The sequence below is a fragment of the Cavia porcellus genome, unplaced genomic scaffold (assembly GCF_034190915.1).
Source record: "Cavia porcellus strain 051 isolate PalLab524CR breed Dunkin Hartley unplaced genomic scaffold, mCavPor4.1 scaffold_11, whole genome shotgun sequence".
Classification (NCBI taxonomy): domain Eukaryota; kingdom Metazoa; phylum Chordata; class Mammalia; order Rodentia; family Caviidae; genus Cavia; species Cavia porcellus.
The window spans coordinates 65,626,470-65,647,597 of record NW_026947494.1 but is presented as its reverse complement, the minus strand read 5'-3'; the positions used below and the strand labels follow the sequence as shown (position 1 = coordinate 65,647,597).

General features: G+C 35.3%; 1 protein-coding gene and 1 pseudogene across 3 annotated transcripts in view; both read left to right on the top strand.

The window, feature by feature from the left end:
- The window catches only part of Ap3b1 (adaptor related protein complex 3 subunit beta 1), a 259,442-nt gene that overhangs the window by 78,245 nt on the left and 160,069 nt on the right, over positions 1–21,128 (top strand). For all 3 annotated transcript variants that reach the window (XR_010050584.1, XM_063258393.1, XM_063258392.1), the window contains exons 3-4: positions 9,225–9,299; positions 20,513–20,608. Coding sequence is in view for 2 of the 3 variants with exons in the window: in XM_063258393.1 (XP_063114463.1) it covers positions 9,225–9,299; positions 20,513–20,608 (171 nt within the window). In the remaining variant the exon portion in view is untranslated. The remainder of the gene's footprint in view (positions 1–9,224; positions 9,300–20,512; positions 20,609–21,128) is intronic.
- LOC134478179 (nuclear receptor-binding factor 2-like) lies at positions 383–9,209 on the top strand (annotated as a pseudogene).

Below are 21,128 nucleotides of genomic sequence, written 5' to 3'. Positions count from 1 at the left end.
ATTTCCAGCTGTCTTAGTTACTTAACTCTAACTGCTGAGACAAAATATCTGATACTCAAAGTTAGAAGAAGAATGATTTATTTAGGTCACAATTTGAGGATGTTTTGGAACATAATTAGCTGACTTGGAGGCCAAATGGTATGGCAGAGGGCAGATGTTCATGGTGGCGGAAGACAGCAAAAGCAAGAAGAGAAAAGGCAGTGGAGCATGCTTATTTTTTTCCTCCTTACGTTGAATCCTGACTACCTGTCCCAGGATCTGTGTGGCAATCATTCCTCCAGTCCCAGCACTAGACAATGAAGCAGTTACAAACTCGAGATTCAGCCACCTTGGAACAGCTAGTCTCCCTTGACTGCATGGGGTTTTGAGGAGACAGCCAAACATGAATCATAGCACCAGCAGAGCTTATACTACATGGGTAAAGATGGGAATGAGAGAAGAGCGATTATATCTAAGCACCATGGATTTGAGGAAAACCCAGGCTGGAAGTAAATAAGAGAAGCCCACAGCAAAAACAACCACATTGTAAGCGCCAAGACTGCTCCTCCTCAAGGGAGGTCAGAGTAGACTTTCAGAAGCTGATGATGGACTCTAGGCGAAAGATGGGCTGCACACAAGTACACATCAACAGTGTAGACAAGCAGGCTGATTATTAGCTTTCGGAAAATACAAAGAGGTTATTACTTGTCACAAAAAAGGCTGCAGTGTATCTTTGTGAAGCCAGGAAGCTGACACAGTCTGAGCAGGCTCACTTGTCCTTGGAATTGGCCACACAGAACAGCTCCTTCTCATCCAGGAGCTGTGGGAAGGGGGGCAAAGCATGGGGAGTGACCTGAGTCTCACAGTACACAGAGGAGGATGTCGCTGTCCATCTCCAGGTGTCTCACAAACCCTCTGTAGAGGAAGCAGAGGACCAGAACCCCTTTCTTGCTGAGAAGTGCAGCTCTTCCACAGAGAAATGCCTCTCTGAAATCCAAGGGGTTTTGACAGGGATCCAGACACACTGCTGTATTTACTTCAGCAAAAGAATGAACCAGTGGAGCCATGTATTGGAAGCAAAGCCCCAAAAGATGACACAACAATTATAGAGGAGCAGGCAGCCAAAATTGCAGATTTGAAGAGACATGGATTTCTTTGTGACTGAGCATGAGAGAGTAAGGAAAGAAAACAAATAAGGGCTGAAAAGACCACAGTTATAAAAGATTCAGTAGAAGAGGAGCTGGATTTAGATGTTGATTTTTCTAGAAAAATCAACCACATTCAGAAAATACTGTAGTCTCTTCAACCTGGCAGAAGTTTGTAGCATATACCAGGAAAGCCAAGCACATTCCAGTACCCACCCTTGGATTTTCTGTCTCCAGAACTTCTGATTATGGAGCCCTCAGAGGATATTCTGAAAGAATTTATGAGTAATTAAAATGGAAGGTCAGCAGAGAGTTCTGAAGAGGAAATAATGCAGTAACACAGTCAAATCAGAAAAGAAGAAAATGGAAAAACCACACACAAGGGCAACCCAGGAATTGTCATCGTCTGGCTTTTGTGGGAAAGAGGTGTGGCTGGACATGGGGACAGAGTGTGGGGTGCACTGAGGACCCGCTTCTCTGGCACAGCTGAGGATTTTGACCTGCCTTGGCTTTGTCCTGATACAAATTAAATGGCTACTTGGAATAATATTTTCAAGCAACAATTTTTATATCTTCAGGGTTTAAATACATAAAAGTAGTTAATTTATAATACTATAAATGATAATGCAAAACCTAAATAATACAGTGCCTGAGGTGCTGTCTTGTATTTGAAATATGCTCTTTATCATGTAATAATTGTATGCATTTTGTTACGCAATTTTGTTTAAAGAAGGTATGTAGGATGCATACCTTTCTAGATGAAACTATATGTGCCACTCTTGTACTACTCATAACATAATGAAAATCTCGAGTATCAAGAGAAATGTTTAAATTTTCATTTTATGAAGAAAAGAACCAAATTTTTAGTTACACTTTCTAAAAATAATTACTAGTTTATATAATTAATCAGTGCATTTTAAATTGTTATATAATGCATCATTTGAAAACATTGAGGAAGTATCCTTTGTTTTTAAAGATTTGTGAATGAAAGTTATGCTAACTGGCAGTATTTGATTTTAAGATATCAATAAAGTAATTGTGTTTTTTTAAAAAAGTACTTTTGATTAACAGACATTAAAAAGTGAACAGAACTTCAGCTTCGTTGAATGATTTGAAGAAGTCTAATGTACATTTGTAGTGTGTGTGTGTGTGTGTGTGTGTGTGTGTGTCTGTGTCTGTTCTACAATAGTGTTGCTGTGTAGTTCAGACTGGCCTTGAACTCCTAGTAGCCTAGGTTGTCTTTAGACTCAAAGAAATCCTCTTGCCTCAAGTGCTGGGATTATAGGGATGCAGCACTACTCCTGGCTCTAAATGTATCATTGTAATCCCAGAAACAAAGGAGAAGGAGATTGAGGTAGGAAAAATAGTTTAAAATAATACAAGATTAAAGAATTCCTGTGGTTATTAAAGTTTCTGCATTTTATTTGATCTGGTACAATGTTAAATGTAAGTAGACTGGGTTAAGTTTATCATATCTGTATCTGTCCGTATTTGTTTTCAGGCTATATGTCTGATAATCAGGGGAGGAGGAACCACTAAAAATTATACAGAAAGCCCAAAAGTTTTTACAAAAATAAAATACTGAATTGTAAAAAATTTGTAATTTAGAAGAGGAAAGAGCAAATAGCACAAGACATAGGGAATAAATAGAAAACAGGTAATAAAGTGGTAGAGCTAAGTCTAACTATATCAGTAACTACATTAAATGTAAATAGTCTTGTATTACCAATTAAAGGAAATTATTAGGTTGAATAGAAATATTAATATTCACGTATATATGCTAAAAAATATTAAATTGTAGGGGCTGGGTATTTAGCTCAGCGGCATAAGCGTCTGCCTTGCAAGCAGGCCATCGTGAGTTTGATCCCCGGTACCGATAAAAAGGAAAAAGACAAAAAAAATTAAATTGTAATATAAAGAGATAGATTTAAAATTTAAGGTTGGAAAAATATGTATTGCATAAACACAAAAGAACGCTTGAGTGATTTATCGGTATGAGAGAGTAAAATTTCTGAACTAATAGTGCTAAAAGGCTAAAGGGGGGCATTATGGAACAAAGAGTCATTTCCTATAAGGCAAAGCAAATAGAAAAAAACCACAAAAGGCAATTAAGGGTGCCAGGAAAGTTAGACAAATTTCATAATTATAGTTGGAGATTTTTTTGTAAATACTTTTACATTTATTTTAATACTTTTCTCTTAAAAATCAGTAGACTAAGAAGTTAGAAAACCAGTGAGATTACTGAAAATCAGAATAACATCAAGTAATTATAGTAGATATTTATAGAACACACTGCCCAGCAGTAGCTGCATACATATTTTATGACATGCAAAATAGATTTTTCAGTGCCATAAAACCAGTTTTAACATACTTAGTATGATTTTAGTTCTCTTAAATTGGTTATCTGACCATGTATCAATTTGGGTTCATAGAGGAACAGATTTCTTTTTTTGGTGCCACAGATCAAACTCATGACCTTGTGCCTGCCAGGCAGACACTTATGCTGCTAAGCTAAATCTCCGGTCCTAAAGAACAGATTTAATATAAAACATGCGTATGATTTTGTGAAGGATTTGCCAAATCAAGGATACAATAATGCAGAGTGGTCAACTGTATGCTGGAGAGCCAGAGGTCCTGTGAAAGTCCAAAAGCCTGCAGCTCACTGCAGAGCGTATTGCAAGTATGTCAGCAATCTGAGGGGTCTGTGCTGGAAAGCTGAAGAGCCTGCACTGGAGGCCTGAAGGGACTGGGAACTAAAGTCCACAGGCAGTGTTCGACTGGATCTCTTCTGAGGAAAAAAATGAAAGACTGCCTTCTTTTTACCTTTTTATTCCTTCCATGCTATACCAATAGGATGGTTGGTGTCACACGTACCTGGAATGAGTCTTTCCTCCTCAGTTTGTCCCCTACATGTCAGTCATCCACAAATATCCAGAGTTTACTAATCTGCTAGGTGGAGTTCTTAAGGCAAGCTGACATCATCAAAAGGATCACAAGCCATTAAACCCATTGGAAAAGATCAAGAAACTCATTCAGAATTTGAAAACTATAATCATCATGCTTCTAAACAATCTGTGAGTCAAAGTGGAAGTCACAGCAAAATTAGAATGCAGATGAAAAACTTGCATTATTGCAGTACTAAAACTTGGAGGATTTAGGTAAAGCAGTAATTTATAGTAGTGAAAGTTTACACTTAAAAAGTTTTCAGCATATGATTTAAACATCCATCATAACACAGTAGAAATAGAGTGTTGGGAGCCGCGGCCGAGCCCGGTCGCCTTACTTGGCGGACGTGAGGCCTGTAGGAAAGAGCAAAGCCTGAGCTAGATTACCCCTCCCATCGAGTGTGCTAAGATGGCGCTTATCTCCTGCTTCCTGCTTGGTAAACAACCCGCCCTGTAAGATCTCCTGCTTCCTGCTTGGTAAACAACCCGCCCTGTAAGATCTCCTGCTTCCTGCTTGGTAAACAACCCGCCCTGTAAGATCTCCTGCTTCACAACCCGCCCTGTAAGATAGTCTGCCTAGCAACAACTGAACCCTATAAAAGTGAGTGCCTCTCCCGCCAAGATAAGAAGAAGAAGCAAAAGAAGCAGAAGAAGCACGCAAGGAGCCGCGGAGAGCGGACCGGTAGAGGCTTCGGGACAGACTGTAGGGAGAAGCACGCAAGGAGCCGCGGAGAGCGGACCGGTAGAGGCTTCGGGACAGACTGTAGGGAGAAGCACGCAAGGAGCCGCGGGGAGCGGACCAACAGAGGCTTCGGCCGGGAGGATTCCCGGGGCAGGCTGTACGGAGAAGGAAAATAAAAGAAAAGGTTGTCCACTGCCAGACTTTGTCGTGTGTCCTTCCTGCCGGCCGGGAGTGACACCGACAATAGAGGAGCATATTAAATCCATGTTTAACTACAGAAAAATAATGTAGAGTAGAAATTGGTGAAACTAAGAAGAAAAATAGAGTAAAATTAATTTAAAAATGCAGAATTCATGCCTCTTATAATTTGAACAACTACTTTGAAGATAACAATATGCAGTATATTAATAGTGTTGATTTGCTGTTATTTTATTTTGAGATTCTGTATCATTTTTACCTCTTTTAAAATAAAAATAAAACTGATTCTTGGAAAGTCTGATAAAAATTGATGATCCTGTGACAAGAATGACAAAACAAAGGCAAATTATCAGTATCAGAAAGAGATGTCACATTTTTGACATTAAAAGAACAGTATTTCACATAGTTTTATCTATAAATTTGAAAACTTTGTTGAAATGAATATAGTCCTTGAAGACAAACTACAAAGTTCCTTCAAGAAGAACTAGATTACCCAGATAGTCTCATGTCTCCCAAAGTAATTGAATTTTTCATTGAAAAACCTTCCAACATCGAAAACTCCAAATCTAGTCTTCCAGCAAATGAGACATAAAGAATAAGAAAATAGCCAGTGTTACAGCTCAGTGACACAACAACTGCCTGTCAAGAGTGAGATCAGTTACTTTGATTCCTGGTACAAAAACAAATTTTGATTTCAGTTTATGAGTTTCGCACTGCCCTGTATGAAAACTAGACAGATATTGTAAGAAAATTAACTATATATCTTTCATGATTATAGTGGATGAAAGAGTATAAATCAATTAAATCTCCCAAATTACAGTGCTATTGGCCTAAATCTGTAGTAGGAAGAAAATTAATACTGGGGTGGGGGGCCACCAAAAGTCAAAGAATAAAGCTAAGTACTATAAATAGGACAGAAGTCAGAGATTAGTTCCTCATTCATCTATATGTTAACAAGTAGTGCCTGTTTTCTGGAAGAATTGCTTCTCTTCCCTGGGTAGAACCTGAAGCTATTTTAAGATCTTAGAAGAGGGACTGGTTAGAGCCTGGGAGAGTTTAGTTATAACTGACCTTCTGACTATTTAGCTAAATATGACTATATTTTCCTGTCTCTTCTTCTCACCTTTATCTGGAGAGCCACCGATAATCAACCTTTTCAAATGTCAGCAACCAAGTAAAACAAAAAAGAACTATTTCCCTGTGCTTTCCACCTTTGAACCTTGTTTCTCAATGAGACCCAAGTAAGGCTTCTCTCCATTTTCCTGTTCCTCATTCTGGGTGGGGAAAGAAGGATGAGGGAACCCAGAGTGGGTTTCCCCTTAGGTGGAAGGGAGAAGATATAGGAGGAAAGGAATACCACTCTTTCCAACTGAGCTTGAGGAGTCTGAGAGCTTTGCTGGTTTTTTCCTATTACATCTGCATTTATGATTATTCCATGTGTTGTCCTTTGGTCTCCTTCTTTGTGTAATGTCTTCTTTTTTCAGATGCTTTTTATCAGGATGTTCTGTGTTCTCAGGATGCTCGCCTATGTTCTCCTGTAGTCTCTCTTTTCCTAGTTGTGTTCACCTGCCTTCTGACTGTGCCTGAAACCGAATTCTCAATTCCTTGTCTCTCCCAAAACACTGTTGCTTCTTTCTTAGTCTTGCTTGTAGTAAATGATAATTCCATTCTTTGGGTTAATCTCGTGTAGTCCTTAATTCCTGTATGACTTTGTTGACCCATATATAATCCATCTTCAGACTAAATCTAAAATCTGTACCTTTTTATTCTCCACTATCTTTTCCATGGATTATTGCAGTTATATAATTGTGTCTGGTTGTCCATATTTCCTGTTCTGTTTTTCATACTACAGACAGAAAGATCCTTCTAAGATAGTGAGTCTAATGTATAAGTAACAATGTGAAGCAGAAACAGCGGACTTGTGTGAAAGCAACAAGGTATATGGTTTAACACCTGAGTATAGGCAGACTGGGTAATAAGGCCATCTGTAGGGAACAAAGAAGTGGACCTTTTTTTTTTTATAGGGCTTGAAAGAATTCAGGGGGCATTAAGTGGGAAGATCTTAGTAAACTTCAGTGCTCAAAGATTTCCTGATGTATCACACCTCAGTGGGCAAACTCCTTAAGGAGTCTCATGTGAATGTTGGGTACCTTAAGATGTCCTGGTGCTTGTAATAGTGTGCGTTCCATCTTGCCTCTTAAGACATCCTGTGTTGGTTGAGCATAGCACTGATACGGAGCTAAAAACAGTGCCTCTACTGGCAGACTGGTTGGGTACTGGGAGAGTCGCGTCTCAATTGAGCCTTACACAATGATGTTTAGCCTTCTGCTCAGAACTCTCCAGTGTTTCCCCATATTTCTACAGTAGTCCATATGTCTCTGACCTTGTTGTTTATATTAGTCCAGTCTGACCTCCTGTTCCTAGAATTGCTGTCCCCTAGGTAATGCCAGAGCTCCTATCTTTCTCTAAGGTTTCTACTGAAAGGAAAAGCTTTTGTCATCACCTATAGAAAAGAGTTGCCTTTTTCAGTTCTTGGCATTTCCATTTCAAGGCTTTGTTTTTCTTGTGGTTACCACCTCATGTATTGTATTTACTTGCCATCACCTCCATCTCAGCAAGGTTAGGGCTACATAGGCCATGACTTCGTATTCATTATTATGTGCTCAAGGCCTTGAAGAGTCCTTGGTATATTCTGTTGTCTCAGAAAATACTTGTTGAATGAATTTCACTATAGAGTGTTTTCCTCATAAATTAACATTCCATAGAATAAATTTGGGGTAGCCTTAAAATAAGTTATAAAAAGATAAGAGTTTTTTATTAGTAGGGCCCTGAGAGCATTTACTTCCTCTTCTTATTTTACAGGTGAGGAAGTGAGAAAGGTTTACAAATCATAGAAAGATGCTTTAGTTGAAGTATTTTATGCGCTTTCTGTAATACTTAGCAGGTTACACAAACTATCCAGTGAATGTCACAGATAAATAGAACACAGAAAGATAAACTCGTATTAGAGTATTTTAAAACCATTATATAAATAAATTTTATTAGAAGGTCTTACTGGGGTTGTGTACATAGTATTTATATTTATATAGTATTTTATTTGTATAATATTTCTTCTAAAGTAATAAAGCTAATAATGCCTCATATCTTCTTAAGGCAGGTAGTTAGATATGCTGGGTATTCATAAAGAATCCCTTTCTTAAACTTGTTTTGTGTTTACCAAAGTCTGCATTACTTAAAGGTATAAAGGTATATTTGAGAATGAGAAGGAAATGGAAATACAGAGAAACACAAAATTTTAGCTCAGCAGAACATGAACTTACCTGGCAAATGCAAGATTGTGAGTTCAATCCCTGGTACCAAAAGAAAAAAGAGCTTAGAATTAAAAATACAAGTTAGCACATAGGATATCTCACATGATCTGTGTCCATTAAAAAGGTTCAAGAGTAAAGTAGGGTTGGACTCTGTGGGTTATTAAATGGCTCTAGCTACGGGCAGTGAGTAGAGTTGGATAATAACTTAGGTAAAAAATTCTGTGAATGGTTGGTTTCAGGCATAGTAACTTTGGGGCAAGAGACATCTAATATGTCTAGTTAGAGATGGGGATATTAGGCTCAGAATTTAGGCCTGTTTTTTGGGGAATTGCTCTTTACATAAAGATGAGAGTCATATCTTAGGGACTTTAGAGATATGAAAAGATGGTGGTGCTGACATTGTCTTTTGCAGGCAGAGGAAGTTGATTTACCTAAGAGAACTTTGAAAAATAATGGTTGAAAAAGTAGAGGAACCCAGAGAAATAAAACCAAATAGCATTTATTCCTTCCTCGTAGTGCAGACACAGAACATCTTTAAGAACTTGGAAAACAAAGGATGCCACACATATTTCAGAAGTATTTACTACACAGCCAGAGAAAGATACTGTACATATTTTAATATGTGTTAAATCATCATGTTTCTTTAATGTGTCTCATGTATTTGTGTATTCATATTAATACATAAAAGAGTATTTTTTGTTGCAGATGGGATAAGATTATTGGAAAAGAGTTCAGCTATTAATTATATGGGTTATTTAGTGATATAATCTTCTCAATATTTAAGGTATAAAGAATTTCCCAGAGTATTTTATTTTTAAGTTACTTATTTAAAAGAGGTTTGTGAGGGGCTGAGGTGGTAGCCTCCTGCAGGAGCACTTTCCTGGCATGCATAAAGCCCTGGGTTCAATGCCTAGTACTGTTATAAAAGACGTTTCTGCCATAATTTTCCTTTTTTATTTTTCAGATGATTGCAAGAGGGAAAAATGCATCTGAGCTGTTTCCTGCTGTTGTGAAGAATGTGGCTAGTAAAAATATTGAGGTATTGCTTTGATTCATAGTTCTCATGATTTCTCTTACTGTAAAAGGATTGTATATGTTTTAATTTCTTTGAAATACAAGATAAGATATTTAAAATATCACTGGATTTTTGTTGTAGTTAAAATGTTCATAGTCTTAAATGTATGTAAAATAGGGGGAAAAAAGTAACCTTTGCTTTGGATTTTTGGTAAAAAATGTGAAAGACAAATTTGAGATTCATTACAAGAGTGAAAGTAATTCATTGTATTTTCACCAAATCTTAGATGCCAAGTTAGCTTAAATTTTGCCATAATAGCTTAAGACAGCATATATCCAGTGAGAAAGACCTAATTAGATATGTCTTCATCTAGATGACTTGAGATTTTTTAGCATTCTTAACACTGAGCCCAGGAATATTTCCCAAGATTCTTGGAATACTCATGATACGTCCTGAGTTTTCAGTATATATATATGTGGATGTTTTATATCAATATGTCCCATCTAGTAAAATACTGTCTTATTCAAAGAGATCAAAAAGAATATCAGAAAATAGGGAGGTATCTCTTGTTCATAAATAGGAAGGACTAACATAGTGATAATGGCCATGTTCACAAAAATTATTATACAGATTTAATGCAGTCCAGATCAAAATACCATTAGCGTACCTTCCAGAACTAGAGAAAACTTTTTAAAAATTCCTTTGGAACTAGAAGAGACCTAGAATAACAAAGATAATCCTAGGCAACAAAGGCAAGGCAGGAGGCATCATAATCCCTAACTTGAAAGTATTTGATGATTTTATCACAGTAGTGATACATCTGAGGCGTTTTACATCTGAGGACCAGTGGATCAGATTAGAAGATGCAGACACAACTACAAAAACACTCAGCCATCTTACCTTAGACAAAGGATTCAAACATGTTCAGCATTATTACCAACAGAGTGAAAAGACAATCCACAGAGTGGGAAAAAATTGAGCCAATTGTCCCACAGACAAAGGAATTCTACTGGAACATATGAAGAATTGAAAATAACAGATCCCTCAAATTCAAAGACCCGATCTAAAAATGGGCATCTGAGATGAATACACACTTCTCAGATAAAATACAAATGGCAAATAAATACATGAAAAAACATTCAACGTCATTAGAGAAATGACAAAATCCAATCTAATATACAGCCATAAGGTTTCCAAATATATATGTTTTCATTCTTTTCTCCTGGCAGTAAAGTACATGTATTGTGTGCTGTTTGATGCTGTTGAAGATCACTTGATAACTGTTCTGTAGGAGACTAGTACAGCATTCATCTTTTTTTCTAGTCTTTTCTCTCTTCATTTTGATAATTTTTGTTGGCGTGGCCTCATGTTTACTGATCTTTCCTTATGCAGTTATCTAAGTATTAATTCCTTCCAGTGTACTTATTGTCAGATATTAATTTTTGTAGCTTCCAGTTCTCCAACCTAGTTTTTATTTTCTTCTACCTTGGATATATGGGGCATATTTATTATAGCTATTGCAATTATTTTTGTAGCTTCTGTATTTTTGAGTTTTTTATACATTAATTTTTTTCATAGTTATGATTTGTTTTTTACTGCTTTATAAATATCCCTAGTAAATTTTCTTTGCATCCTAGACATTATGCATTTTATGTTCTTAGTTGCTGGGTTTTATTTTATTCTTTATATTAGGTTGGGTTTTGTTTTCATGTACAACTATGTGGAATAATTTGATTTTTTTCAAATCATGTATCTGAGCTTTATTAAAGTAGGTAAGAAAACACCTGTACTCTGTACTAGCTGAGTCCCACTATTAAGGTAATCCTTTTCTTAGAATTCTTACTTGATTATATAGTGATGAGACTTTGTGTGACTGGTTGAAACAGAGAAGTGTGTCATATTCCTCACCTTCTGTGATCTTTGGGGTCTGTTTTCCCTACTCCTTTCCATGATTGTTTTCCTCTGGACTCAGATAATTTCTTTCTTTTTTTCCCTTTTTGATCTCATAATTTCTTCTCAGTCACATGCAGGTCAAGCCTTAGACTTGATGATCCTTTGCAGAGCACATGTGCTGTTTGGCTTTTCTCTCTCCTTTCATCTAACTTACTCTCTCCTCCCTCTCTCTTTCCTTCTCTCTGTCTCCCTGCCTCCCTCTCTGTCTTTCTGTCTCTCTCTGTCTCTGTCACTATCTCTCACTTCCTCCCACCCGCCCCTTCCTTTTCTTCTGTCCCCTCTCTCCTTTTTTCTATCCTCTGTCTCCTCTCTTCTCTTTTTTCTCTCCTCTCTCCCCTTCTTCCCTGTTCTACTCTTCAAGCACTTTGATTTCTGTCTCTTCAGCACAGTAAGACTTGTGAGATATACTCAGTTGTACTTTCCCTACTGATCTAGAAGCTACTTCCAGATACTGATCTGGGCCAGTTATAGCGTTTACCTTGTCCTCCCCCCACATCAAATGTCCAGCTCTGTGCTGCCTGTTGACCAGCATATGAAACACATTGCTTTTATGTATGCATGTCTGTTTAGTTGGGGTATCTTCTCTGGTATTATTATTTTAAAATTACAGATTTAGCTGGATTTGGTGGCACATGCCTGTAAACCTAGTTCTCAGGAGTATGAGGCAGGAGAATAACAGTGAGTTGAAGGCCAGCGTGGGCTACGTAAGCAAGATCAAGGCCTGTCGGCATTGCATAGTGAAACCTTGTCACAAACAAACAATAAAATTATAAAATCTAATTAGTTTTTAGTCCTAAAATATACCTGGACTATTTACATGGCATGTAGGGATTTCATTGATCAAATGAAAACACTGGTCTTAATTTTTCCTACTTTCATACAGAAACTTCAATTTATAATTTAAAATGACCCTAGAAATTTTCTTTATCAATGTCTGTGTCTGTTTTTTTGGGCAGTATTTTATAGTGCATTGTCATTAGAATATAATGACTGAACTGTTATTACAAATTTTATAGATAATATCAATGTTTCTGGATCATTGAACACAGCTGTTTTTTGCAGTCTCCCTGTTTGAATGTCCACTTTGTATTCTTTGATACTGTGATTTGAGCAACTATTTTCAAGATGATAATATGTAATCTATTAACAGGTGATTTCTTACTGTTATGTTTTTTTTGTGTTTTTTTTTGTAGTTCTGTATTACGTGTACCCTTACACTGCTTTGTTTTGTTTTGTGTTTTTCTCTTTTTCCTCTTAAATAAAATTTAAAAAAAAACAAATTTTATAGTTAGTGCCTAAGCATTTTTAGTTTTTTTTTTTAAATCCATTTTCTAGTGAAAAGATTACTTAGGTAAATTGCAAATAGATTAAATAAAATAACTGTGACCTGAGAATAACAGTAGAAATTTTTGTTTAAGTTGAGTAATAAAAACAACTGTCTGATCTAACCCAAAAATAGCAAGTTATACCATGGTAACTATCCTTAATTTCCCATTAACTTAAACTGAAGCCCTGTATTACTTACATTGTCGTACTATGACTGATCTTATTTGAATCTGGTTTGTTAGACCATGGTTTTGCCTTGGCTGGTTTTATTCAAATTTGGTATGCATGATTGTATCAAGTCTTAAGAATAGAGGCAACTAACTCTGAAGATGACAAGATGTAAAAGATATCCATACTGGTTTTGATTATTAACTGCTTTCAAGTCCTACAGTGTCTTCAAAGTTGTGTTTTTATAAAACCTGCTAGGTAATACTATGCTTAACTATATTAAGCCTGATGATATGGATAAGTCTATTGAAAATAACAAGAGAAAGCATAGTAACTACGGTAGATGACCTAATATTGTGGTCTTGTGTCTTTTTCATTGCATGTTTTTCTAGGAATTTGTTTTGTTGTCTTATTATGATCTGTCTTTCCCTGTAATACAGAGAGGATAAATATACATGTAGAAATTCACACATGGGAGAATTTTTTAAACTATTTACGGGAACAGATTATGTAATTCACCATGTAATGAATAGATACTCTGAAGAAGAAGAGACACTAAGAAACCCAATTCTAATTCTGTAACATTATGATATAAAATCTAGCAATACTATTATTCACTATTCAGAGTGATATTAGTCTAGTCTCTTTAGCATACATAAAGATAAGGACAGCTACTGCAAAGAGAATGAGAGACATTATGGTAGTCATTATTGATTTTCCCAGTGTCAGGTCTTGAAGACCTAAAAAGCCTTCATCATCCTGTAATGATCTGATTAGTTCTATAATGTCCAGTATGTATTCAATATATGTGAAGATGGGGACAACTATTTGGAAGAAAACTAGAGACAATAAGATAGATAGTGAAGATCTCCAGCGGACTTGCTTTGAAATCTGTATTTCTTTAAATTGTTTCTTTATGAACTGTTTTGTTCTGTTTTGATATGTTTAATTTTACCCTCTTTAAGATAAAAAACAAATGTGTAGGACTCATAACCATATTACTAAGTTTTTGTTGGATCATTGAGCAGAACTGGTGGCAGTGTCACTATTTGAATGTCACTTTGTATGCTTTAATTTTGTAACCTGAACAACTATTTCTAAGATGACAATATGTAACTTATCAACTAGTGATTTCTTACTGTTTATTTTTCTGTAATTCTGTATTATTTCTACCCTTTTTTTCTCTGTTTTGTTTTTTTGTTTTTTTCTCTTTAAATGAAAAAAAAAATCTACTGTCTGCCTGGCAAGCACATGCTCAGAGTTTGATACCTGGTACCAAAAGAAATAAAAATAAAAAAATCAGCTGGGTTACACTTTAATTGTGTAACATAGATTACTGGTTTCTAAGTATATAATCTTGTATTTACATACTTAAAATATGAAAAAGTAAATGTGAAGCAGGTGTCCTACAATTTCTAGAATGCATGTTTCCATTTATAATGGAAACCATCTTAACTTTATTAGCATAATTTATATTATCAGATTCTAAATATATGTAAATACTTTTAATGAAGATGTTTTTAAAATAGTTAACTTTTCTGCTGCATACATTATATAGTAGTTCAGATCGCTATAGTTTGCTACCAAATTGAATAGTTATAATAAACTGAATGTAAGTAATCTGAGTAAATCCTACATGAAAACACTCCTATCCCTACTGCCAGTTTATGAAGCAGATTAATTTAATACTGAACTTAAATAGCTTGGTGTGTTTATTAAGCAGTGTAATTTGGAGTTGATCATTTTGACAATGCTCTGTCTTTGATGTCATGGCCATCCCATCTTAGTTTCTGACTTTAAGCATATGTGCGGGCATTTGTTTTATGACCTCTCATTTAAGACCAAATACCTGGAAAAAAAAATAAGTGAAAAAAAAAAATAGGTGAAGCTGGTCTTAGTATTAGGGAAAGAAGCCTCTAGGGGATGATAATGACTGCTAAAATGTGAAAATGCTTTCTGAGCCAGAGTGTTAGTGCTTTTGTGGATGAACTTGAATAAGTGAAGGTGGTTTGTCATTACCTGTATTTTACTTGTAGTGAAAGATGACAGAGAGTTATAAAGACCTGGTGAAGGTCATTCAGCAAATGAGTGACCTCAGGAATCTGCAGTAGTGGCCTGGCCCAGGGCCCATCTCTCGTACCCATCCTGGCCTAGTGCTCCTTCCTCTTTGTTCTGCCACAGTGTCGCTGACTTCCATCAGCACCTGTACCTGATTTTCTATTGGTAGGATATGCTACTCTCTTACTGTATGCTTTTTTGTTTTATGTATTGGTAGAAGTGGCCAAGTCTTGAAAACTGGTGATCAATTCACTAGTTCCTCTGAACTTTTTTAGTGTTCTCGTAAACAGAAAATTCTGTACTGATTATGGTTCATTCAGAGCTGTTTTTACTTTTAAGTGGTTTTAGGACTTTTCATTTTTTTCCATTTGCAATCAGCTTTACTTTGGATTTTTTTGTTCTTTACGTCTTTTTGAAGCATGCCTAATCCTCCAGTGTTGTGGGAAAACTGATACAAGCTTCTCTTAAAATTTGTGATCAGATAATTGATTGATATTTTCTTGCTATCAGGTGCAAAATTTCATTTTTACAAGTACGTATTGCTTCAGAGACACAAGTAGCTGTAGTACGTCACCTGCTATTAGATGTCAAATGATACCAAAAGTGACCTAGTAAGCAATCAGTGGTTATAGTACAAAAATAATCAGAGGTTTAATCAATAACTCATGAAGTTTGATGTACTACTATTGATAAACTAATTAAACAGATCTGCCTGTGTTCTTGCAGACTACTAAGACTCTGCTATGATTAGCTTTACAGCAAAGAGTGTTGTAACACTGAATGAAAGTAACTGATCTGAGAGCAGTGTAGTCACGAAGCTTTAACTATTCCCATCTCTGGTCACAGAATGGTATCAGGGAGAATAGGCTTTCTCTGCACACCTGCAGCCAGTCAGTGCATAGGCCTCTTGTTGTCAATATTGATTGATTTTTATGACAGAACTAGAACAAATTTAGTGTTTTGCAACCTTCTGTGATTTAATATTGTTATACTTTTTACCATGAGAGTCACAGAAATCCTTCTCCAATAGTGAGTAATTATAGCACTACCTACTAGCTCAGCTGTGGTTCATGTTTCAGTGTTTCCATTACAATCCTGTATGTACTCTGGAGCATGTAATACAATTTTAAAACTGGCTATATAGGTTACTTGATAAATAAAAGTGTTGCTGAGAAATAAATGGCAAGATCAGGACAAGGAAGTCTGTCATTCTTTAAAAATTTCCAGAGAATTATACAGAAAGATCTTAAGTGATTATTAAAATCAAATAAAAACCTCAGTCTAGACTTTGATAGCAATCGTCCCAATTCCTTTGGTTTACATAAAGTATGTTGGTGATTGCCACTCAACAATTTATAGCTGTTGGTGGGAAGTTAAAAGATCCTAGATGTAGTAATCTAATTGGAAAGTCTTAGTTTTGTTTTTGGTGTGCATTTGGGCTGAATTGTGATCCAACTTGTTATTGAGCTCTTGCTATATGCCTGACAATGTAATAGAAATGGTTTATGTGATAAGTAACTGTACATTTATTCCAAGGTGGACTTGAAAAATTACTTACTTAAGGTAAATACTGATTTGATATATCAAAACTGCTGTGAATGAACTCACCAGCAAATGCAAATGGCTTTCTACAGTTGTATTTTTAGAAGCTTTAAAATCTAGCTGAAGACAGAGTCTTACATCCTCAAATAAGAGAAATTTTTAAACTGTGACCCTAAAAGTTTATATTTTGACTTAAGTATAATGGAGTATAATTTTTTTGTTGTTGTTGTTTTTGTTTTTATTTTTATTTTAGGTCCCGGGGATTGAACTCATGACCTTGTTCTTGCCAGGCAGGTGCTTATGCTGCTGAGCTAATTGAGTATTGAGATGCCTCAGCTTTTATGCCTACTTAGTTTGAATCTTGGCTCTTTCATTTTGAACATTTATTTTTCTTCTTATAAAGTGTATAATATAATTTGGGAAACTTTTTTGTAAGATCATTTGTGATCATTTAAAGGGATACTTTTTCATACATAAATTTGTTTTTGAGTTATTTGAAGGATTATTTTACCAACTGATAGATAATGAGTAAAGAATAAAAATTCTCCTGCATTGGAAAGTAAGAGTTAATATGTTCAAGAAATTTTATTCTTGGATGGTTTCATTTATAACAGGATTTCAGGTCCCCTGGGTGAAGGGTATTTGCTTCTTTTGTTTGGGTTATCTTAATAGAAAGATCTGAGGAGTGGCCTCAGATCTTAACATACATAGTTAAGAACATCTTCTCTTCCTAAGTTGCATCCTCATTCTGTTACTTGCTAATTCTGTTACTTGCTAATTCTTTTTGTGACCCTGGGCAAATTACATAAACTTCTATGCCTTACTCTCTTCTTTTCTGAATGAAGGTGATTATTGCATGTAGATAGATATGAGAATTAAATGAGTAATATAGTGTCAGGCTTTATTTTATGTGCTCAGTAAATTCTAGTTGGGCAGTTACAGTGAATTGAGGTGAAAAACAAAAGACGACCCAAGCAAAGTTTTTCTTTCATATTTTACATTTTCTAATTAATTTTAATACAGTACTGGCCATAATGACAAAGGTACTTTAAGGAAAACCAGATATAGGTACTTCTTTGGATTAAAGAAGACTAGCAAGATAGGAAAGCTTAAATGTTACTTGAGATCCTAAATCAGGATAAAATTCTATAAAAATAAGGTATTGATAGGTTTAAATATGGATTTATTAGATAATAGCATTGTGTTGCTGTTAAATTCCCTGAATTTGATAATTGTAGTGTTAGCAATTGAAAAGTATAGGTGATAGCTATTTTGGGGCCTTCAGTAGGCGAATCTTGGAACTTTTCTATAGGTTATGTTGCGATGGTGACACATGCAGCACATATCTGAGATAAAACAGCAACTTTATTACTTCATGTAACAAGGCACATCTGTGCTCAGAGGCGGTTTCTCTGATTGGGGAAGGTTGGACTTCAGGTCTGCAGTGGGTCAGGGTTGTCTATAGCTACGTGGTGACTTGGTGAGGCTGCTGCACATTTAGAGATGTGTGCTGAAGTGAGTTTGTCCCTAACTGGCTTTCTTGGACTAGATGGCTGGCACAGGTTGGGTGGCTTGAAAAAGCTTGTTCATCTAGAGTTGAGTTTTTGTTAATCTATTGAACAGATTTAAAGCAGTTATGGTGCTTGTGTGTTGTCAAGGGTTCTGAAAAAGCTGCTGTTTTCCTGGGAATATTAGAACTTAAAATGTCAGTTCAAAAGTTTTTAAAATGAGTTTAAAGTAGTATTAAAATCAGAGAAAATGTTATTATTTTGTATTGAAGGATATCTGGAAAGATGAGAGTCACCCTTGAAGTGAAAATATCTTTGTTGTTTTATCTGATGACCAAATTCATTAATATTCCTTATAAAAATTGAGTAAGTTAGAAAAGTATTAAGAGTAAAAGTTACTGGTTAAAATAACCCAGAGATAGTCCTTCTTAACATTTTACTAAAAAGGTGTCTTAGCTTTTATGCCTATTTGGTTTGAATCTTGTCTGTTTCATTTTATAGATAGGATCTTGGTCAAGTTACTTAACCTCTCTGTGCTTTCCTGTCTTCATCATAAAACAGTAATAATGGTATTTGCTGTTATTACTGTATTGTATCCTCTTCAAGAAAGTTGTATTTTATTTTAAAGTTTCTACAGTTGGGATATAATAACTGTTGGTTGGATTTTTGTTGTTTTTTTTCTTTTATGATCCACAAATAATACTTTATAACCTGTAGTGTGTCTTAGACTGGATAGCATATACAAGTATATGTCCATCTTTTTTTTTAAAAATATAGATGTGAGATCATACAATATATACTGTATACTTTAAAATTTTTTATGAAGATATATTTTCAGTGTCAAATACAGATTTACTTTTTAGTAACTACATAGTATTATGTTATATGGATATTTTCTAATCTATTTTACCACTCATATTAATTGACATTTAATTAGTTTTTAGTCTTATGGTAGGTTTTGGTAAGTGCAGTTTATGGTGAAAGGGATACTTTATGGGGATAACCTGAATGGAGTTTGAGACAAACAGTGCAAGTTATCTTTGGGGCTTATTTCTGTTTGAGTAAAAAAGAAGTTTGAAACAGATTATAAAATATATTCAGTACTGGGTCAAGGGCTTTAGACTTCGCTTATTTCATAGAACTTTTCTACACTGAAGACTATTTGAAAATTCCTTCTCTCTCTCACTTTGTTCTCTCCGCAGCCCCTCCCTTCTCCTTTCTTTCAATTAGTTTCACCTATAATCATATTCATATAATATAGATAACTGGATTATTATCAACTTAAAGTAGTTGTGTATATTAATAATTTTGATGTAGAAGTTATGCTTATTAAGTTTTTACTTCTGTTTATAAAATTTTAATAGTGGAAGAATAGGTTGGAAATTAAACTCTGCAGTTATCTTTATAAAGTATTATTGAAAGGTTGAACCTCATGTGCTGAAAACTTTTATAGGTGAAGGTAGTTTTGCCTTTTGCTTAGAAATTAAAAAAAAAATCCCTCAAGAGTAGTCACTCAATTGACTACTCTTGTAACTGTTCAGTGAACAGTACATTTGGAAAAGATATGTAGTTTTAATCAATCAAGAATCTGTTGATTCAGTGGAAGCACCTCATCTGGAATGGGATCTTAACTAGTTTGTTTGGCTGGAACTTCATTTGTGGTTTGGCGTGCCATACTGAAAAGAAATCCTGAGTAAATGAGAAATTAGGATGAATTTTAGAAGACTGAAGGTATTGCTATGCTTTATCAACAGAAACTAGGGGTTTGGGTTATAGAATGGGTGTTTAACATTCTTGGAAAAAGAAAAATGAGTTCTTGGAGTGTAAAAGAAGAAAGACCATTATGGTTTTTTGTAAAAAAAGCAATTCAGATTTGTTAGTATGACACTATTTTTCCTTTCTTGCACCAATTCTAACTATTTCCCTGTATTTCTTACGTTGTTTCAATATTCCTTAAGCTTTTAGGAATGTGCTGTGCTGATGTCTAAGAAAAATTACCAGGCAGTGGACTCTGAGGATGTTTGAAAAGAGATGTGTACTGTGAACAGCACCAGAAGGAAGCAATTCATGCATTTTAACTCAGATTCAAATTTTTACTTGTTTTTATCTGTTCATAGTTTTGTTTTTAAACTTAGTGGTTAAATTGCCCTTAGAATCTTTTTGCAGAACACATGTCCAGTCTTGGAAATTTTATTACATTAAATTGATGTTATAGTCACATGTTATACTATGTAGTGTGTTACTTGAGATTACTGCTCTGAAAAGATCTGGGGTTAAGTAGCTGCTGAAGAGATGAGGAAACCCCCCCCCCAAAAAAAAAAAAAAAAACTAGTTACTGGACAGAACCTCTGTTTTTTTCTCTTACTTGTATCTTTGATTTTGAAATATTTCTGTTACCAGCTAGTATTTTAAAACTCATATGAGTTTTGCTCAAGGATTTAAAGAAATTTCCTTTGAGAGGAAGGGGGCACTAAGGATATTGCTCTAATGGATTGGATTATTAAAATGCTAACTTCACAGGCATTTGCTATTGTTATTCATTACCCCACAAAATACTATTTTTATTTGAAAATCTGAACTATGTCCAGGTTCACTTACTTGAGGATAATTGACGGATTTTGGTATAGAAAGTTTTTCTGTTGGTTATGAGTAAATTTTTTTTTTTTTTTTTTTTTTTTAAAGATCAAGAAGTTGGTGTATGTTTACCTGGTCCGCTATGCAGAGGAACAGCAGGACCTGGCACTGCTATCCATAAGCACTTTTCAGCGAGCCCTAAAGGTAAATGATGAAGCAACCAGTCATATAGCTACACAGTTTCTGCATAGTCAAGGGTGTGTTACGTAAAGAAGTGGACCAGTAATCCACTAAATAGCCTAGTAGTGTCTTGAGAGTTAAAAGACTTCCCACAGTGCCTCTTCAGTACCCTTAGAAATTAATTTATATAGCCGAGAGGAACCTTGCCAAATAAGTTGCAGTTCCTATGTTTCTTTATGTCCAGTAAAATTATTAGTCTTAGGGCTGGGGATTTAGCTCAGCGGCATAAACACCTGCCTTGCAAGCGCGCAGTCGTGAGTTCGATCCCCCGTACCAAAAAAAAAAACAAATCAAAATTACACTAAAGAACCATGCATCGTTATACTAGCTAACTGTGGAAAATATGCAGAGGTGACATAAGACATTTTAAAGATAACTTTTATGATGTGTAGCGTTTTATTGTGAAACACTAAAACCTAGCCCACTTAATAATAAACTATCAACTAGAATTTTGACCATTCATTTCCTTAAAACATTAACAAAT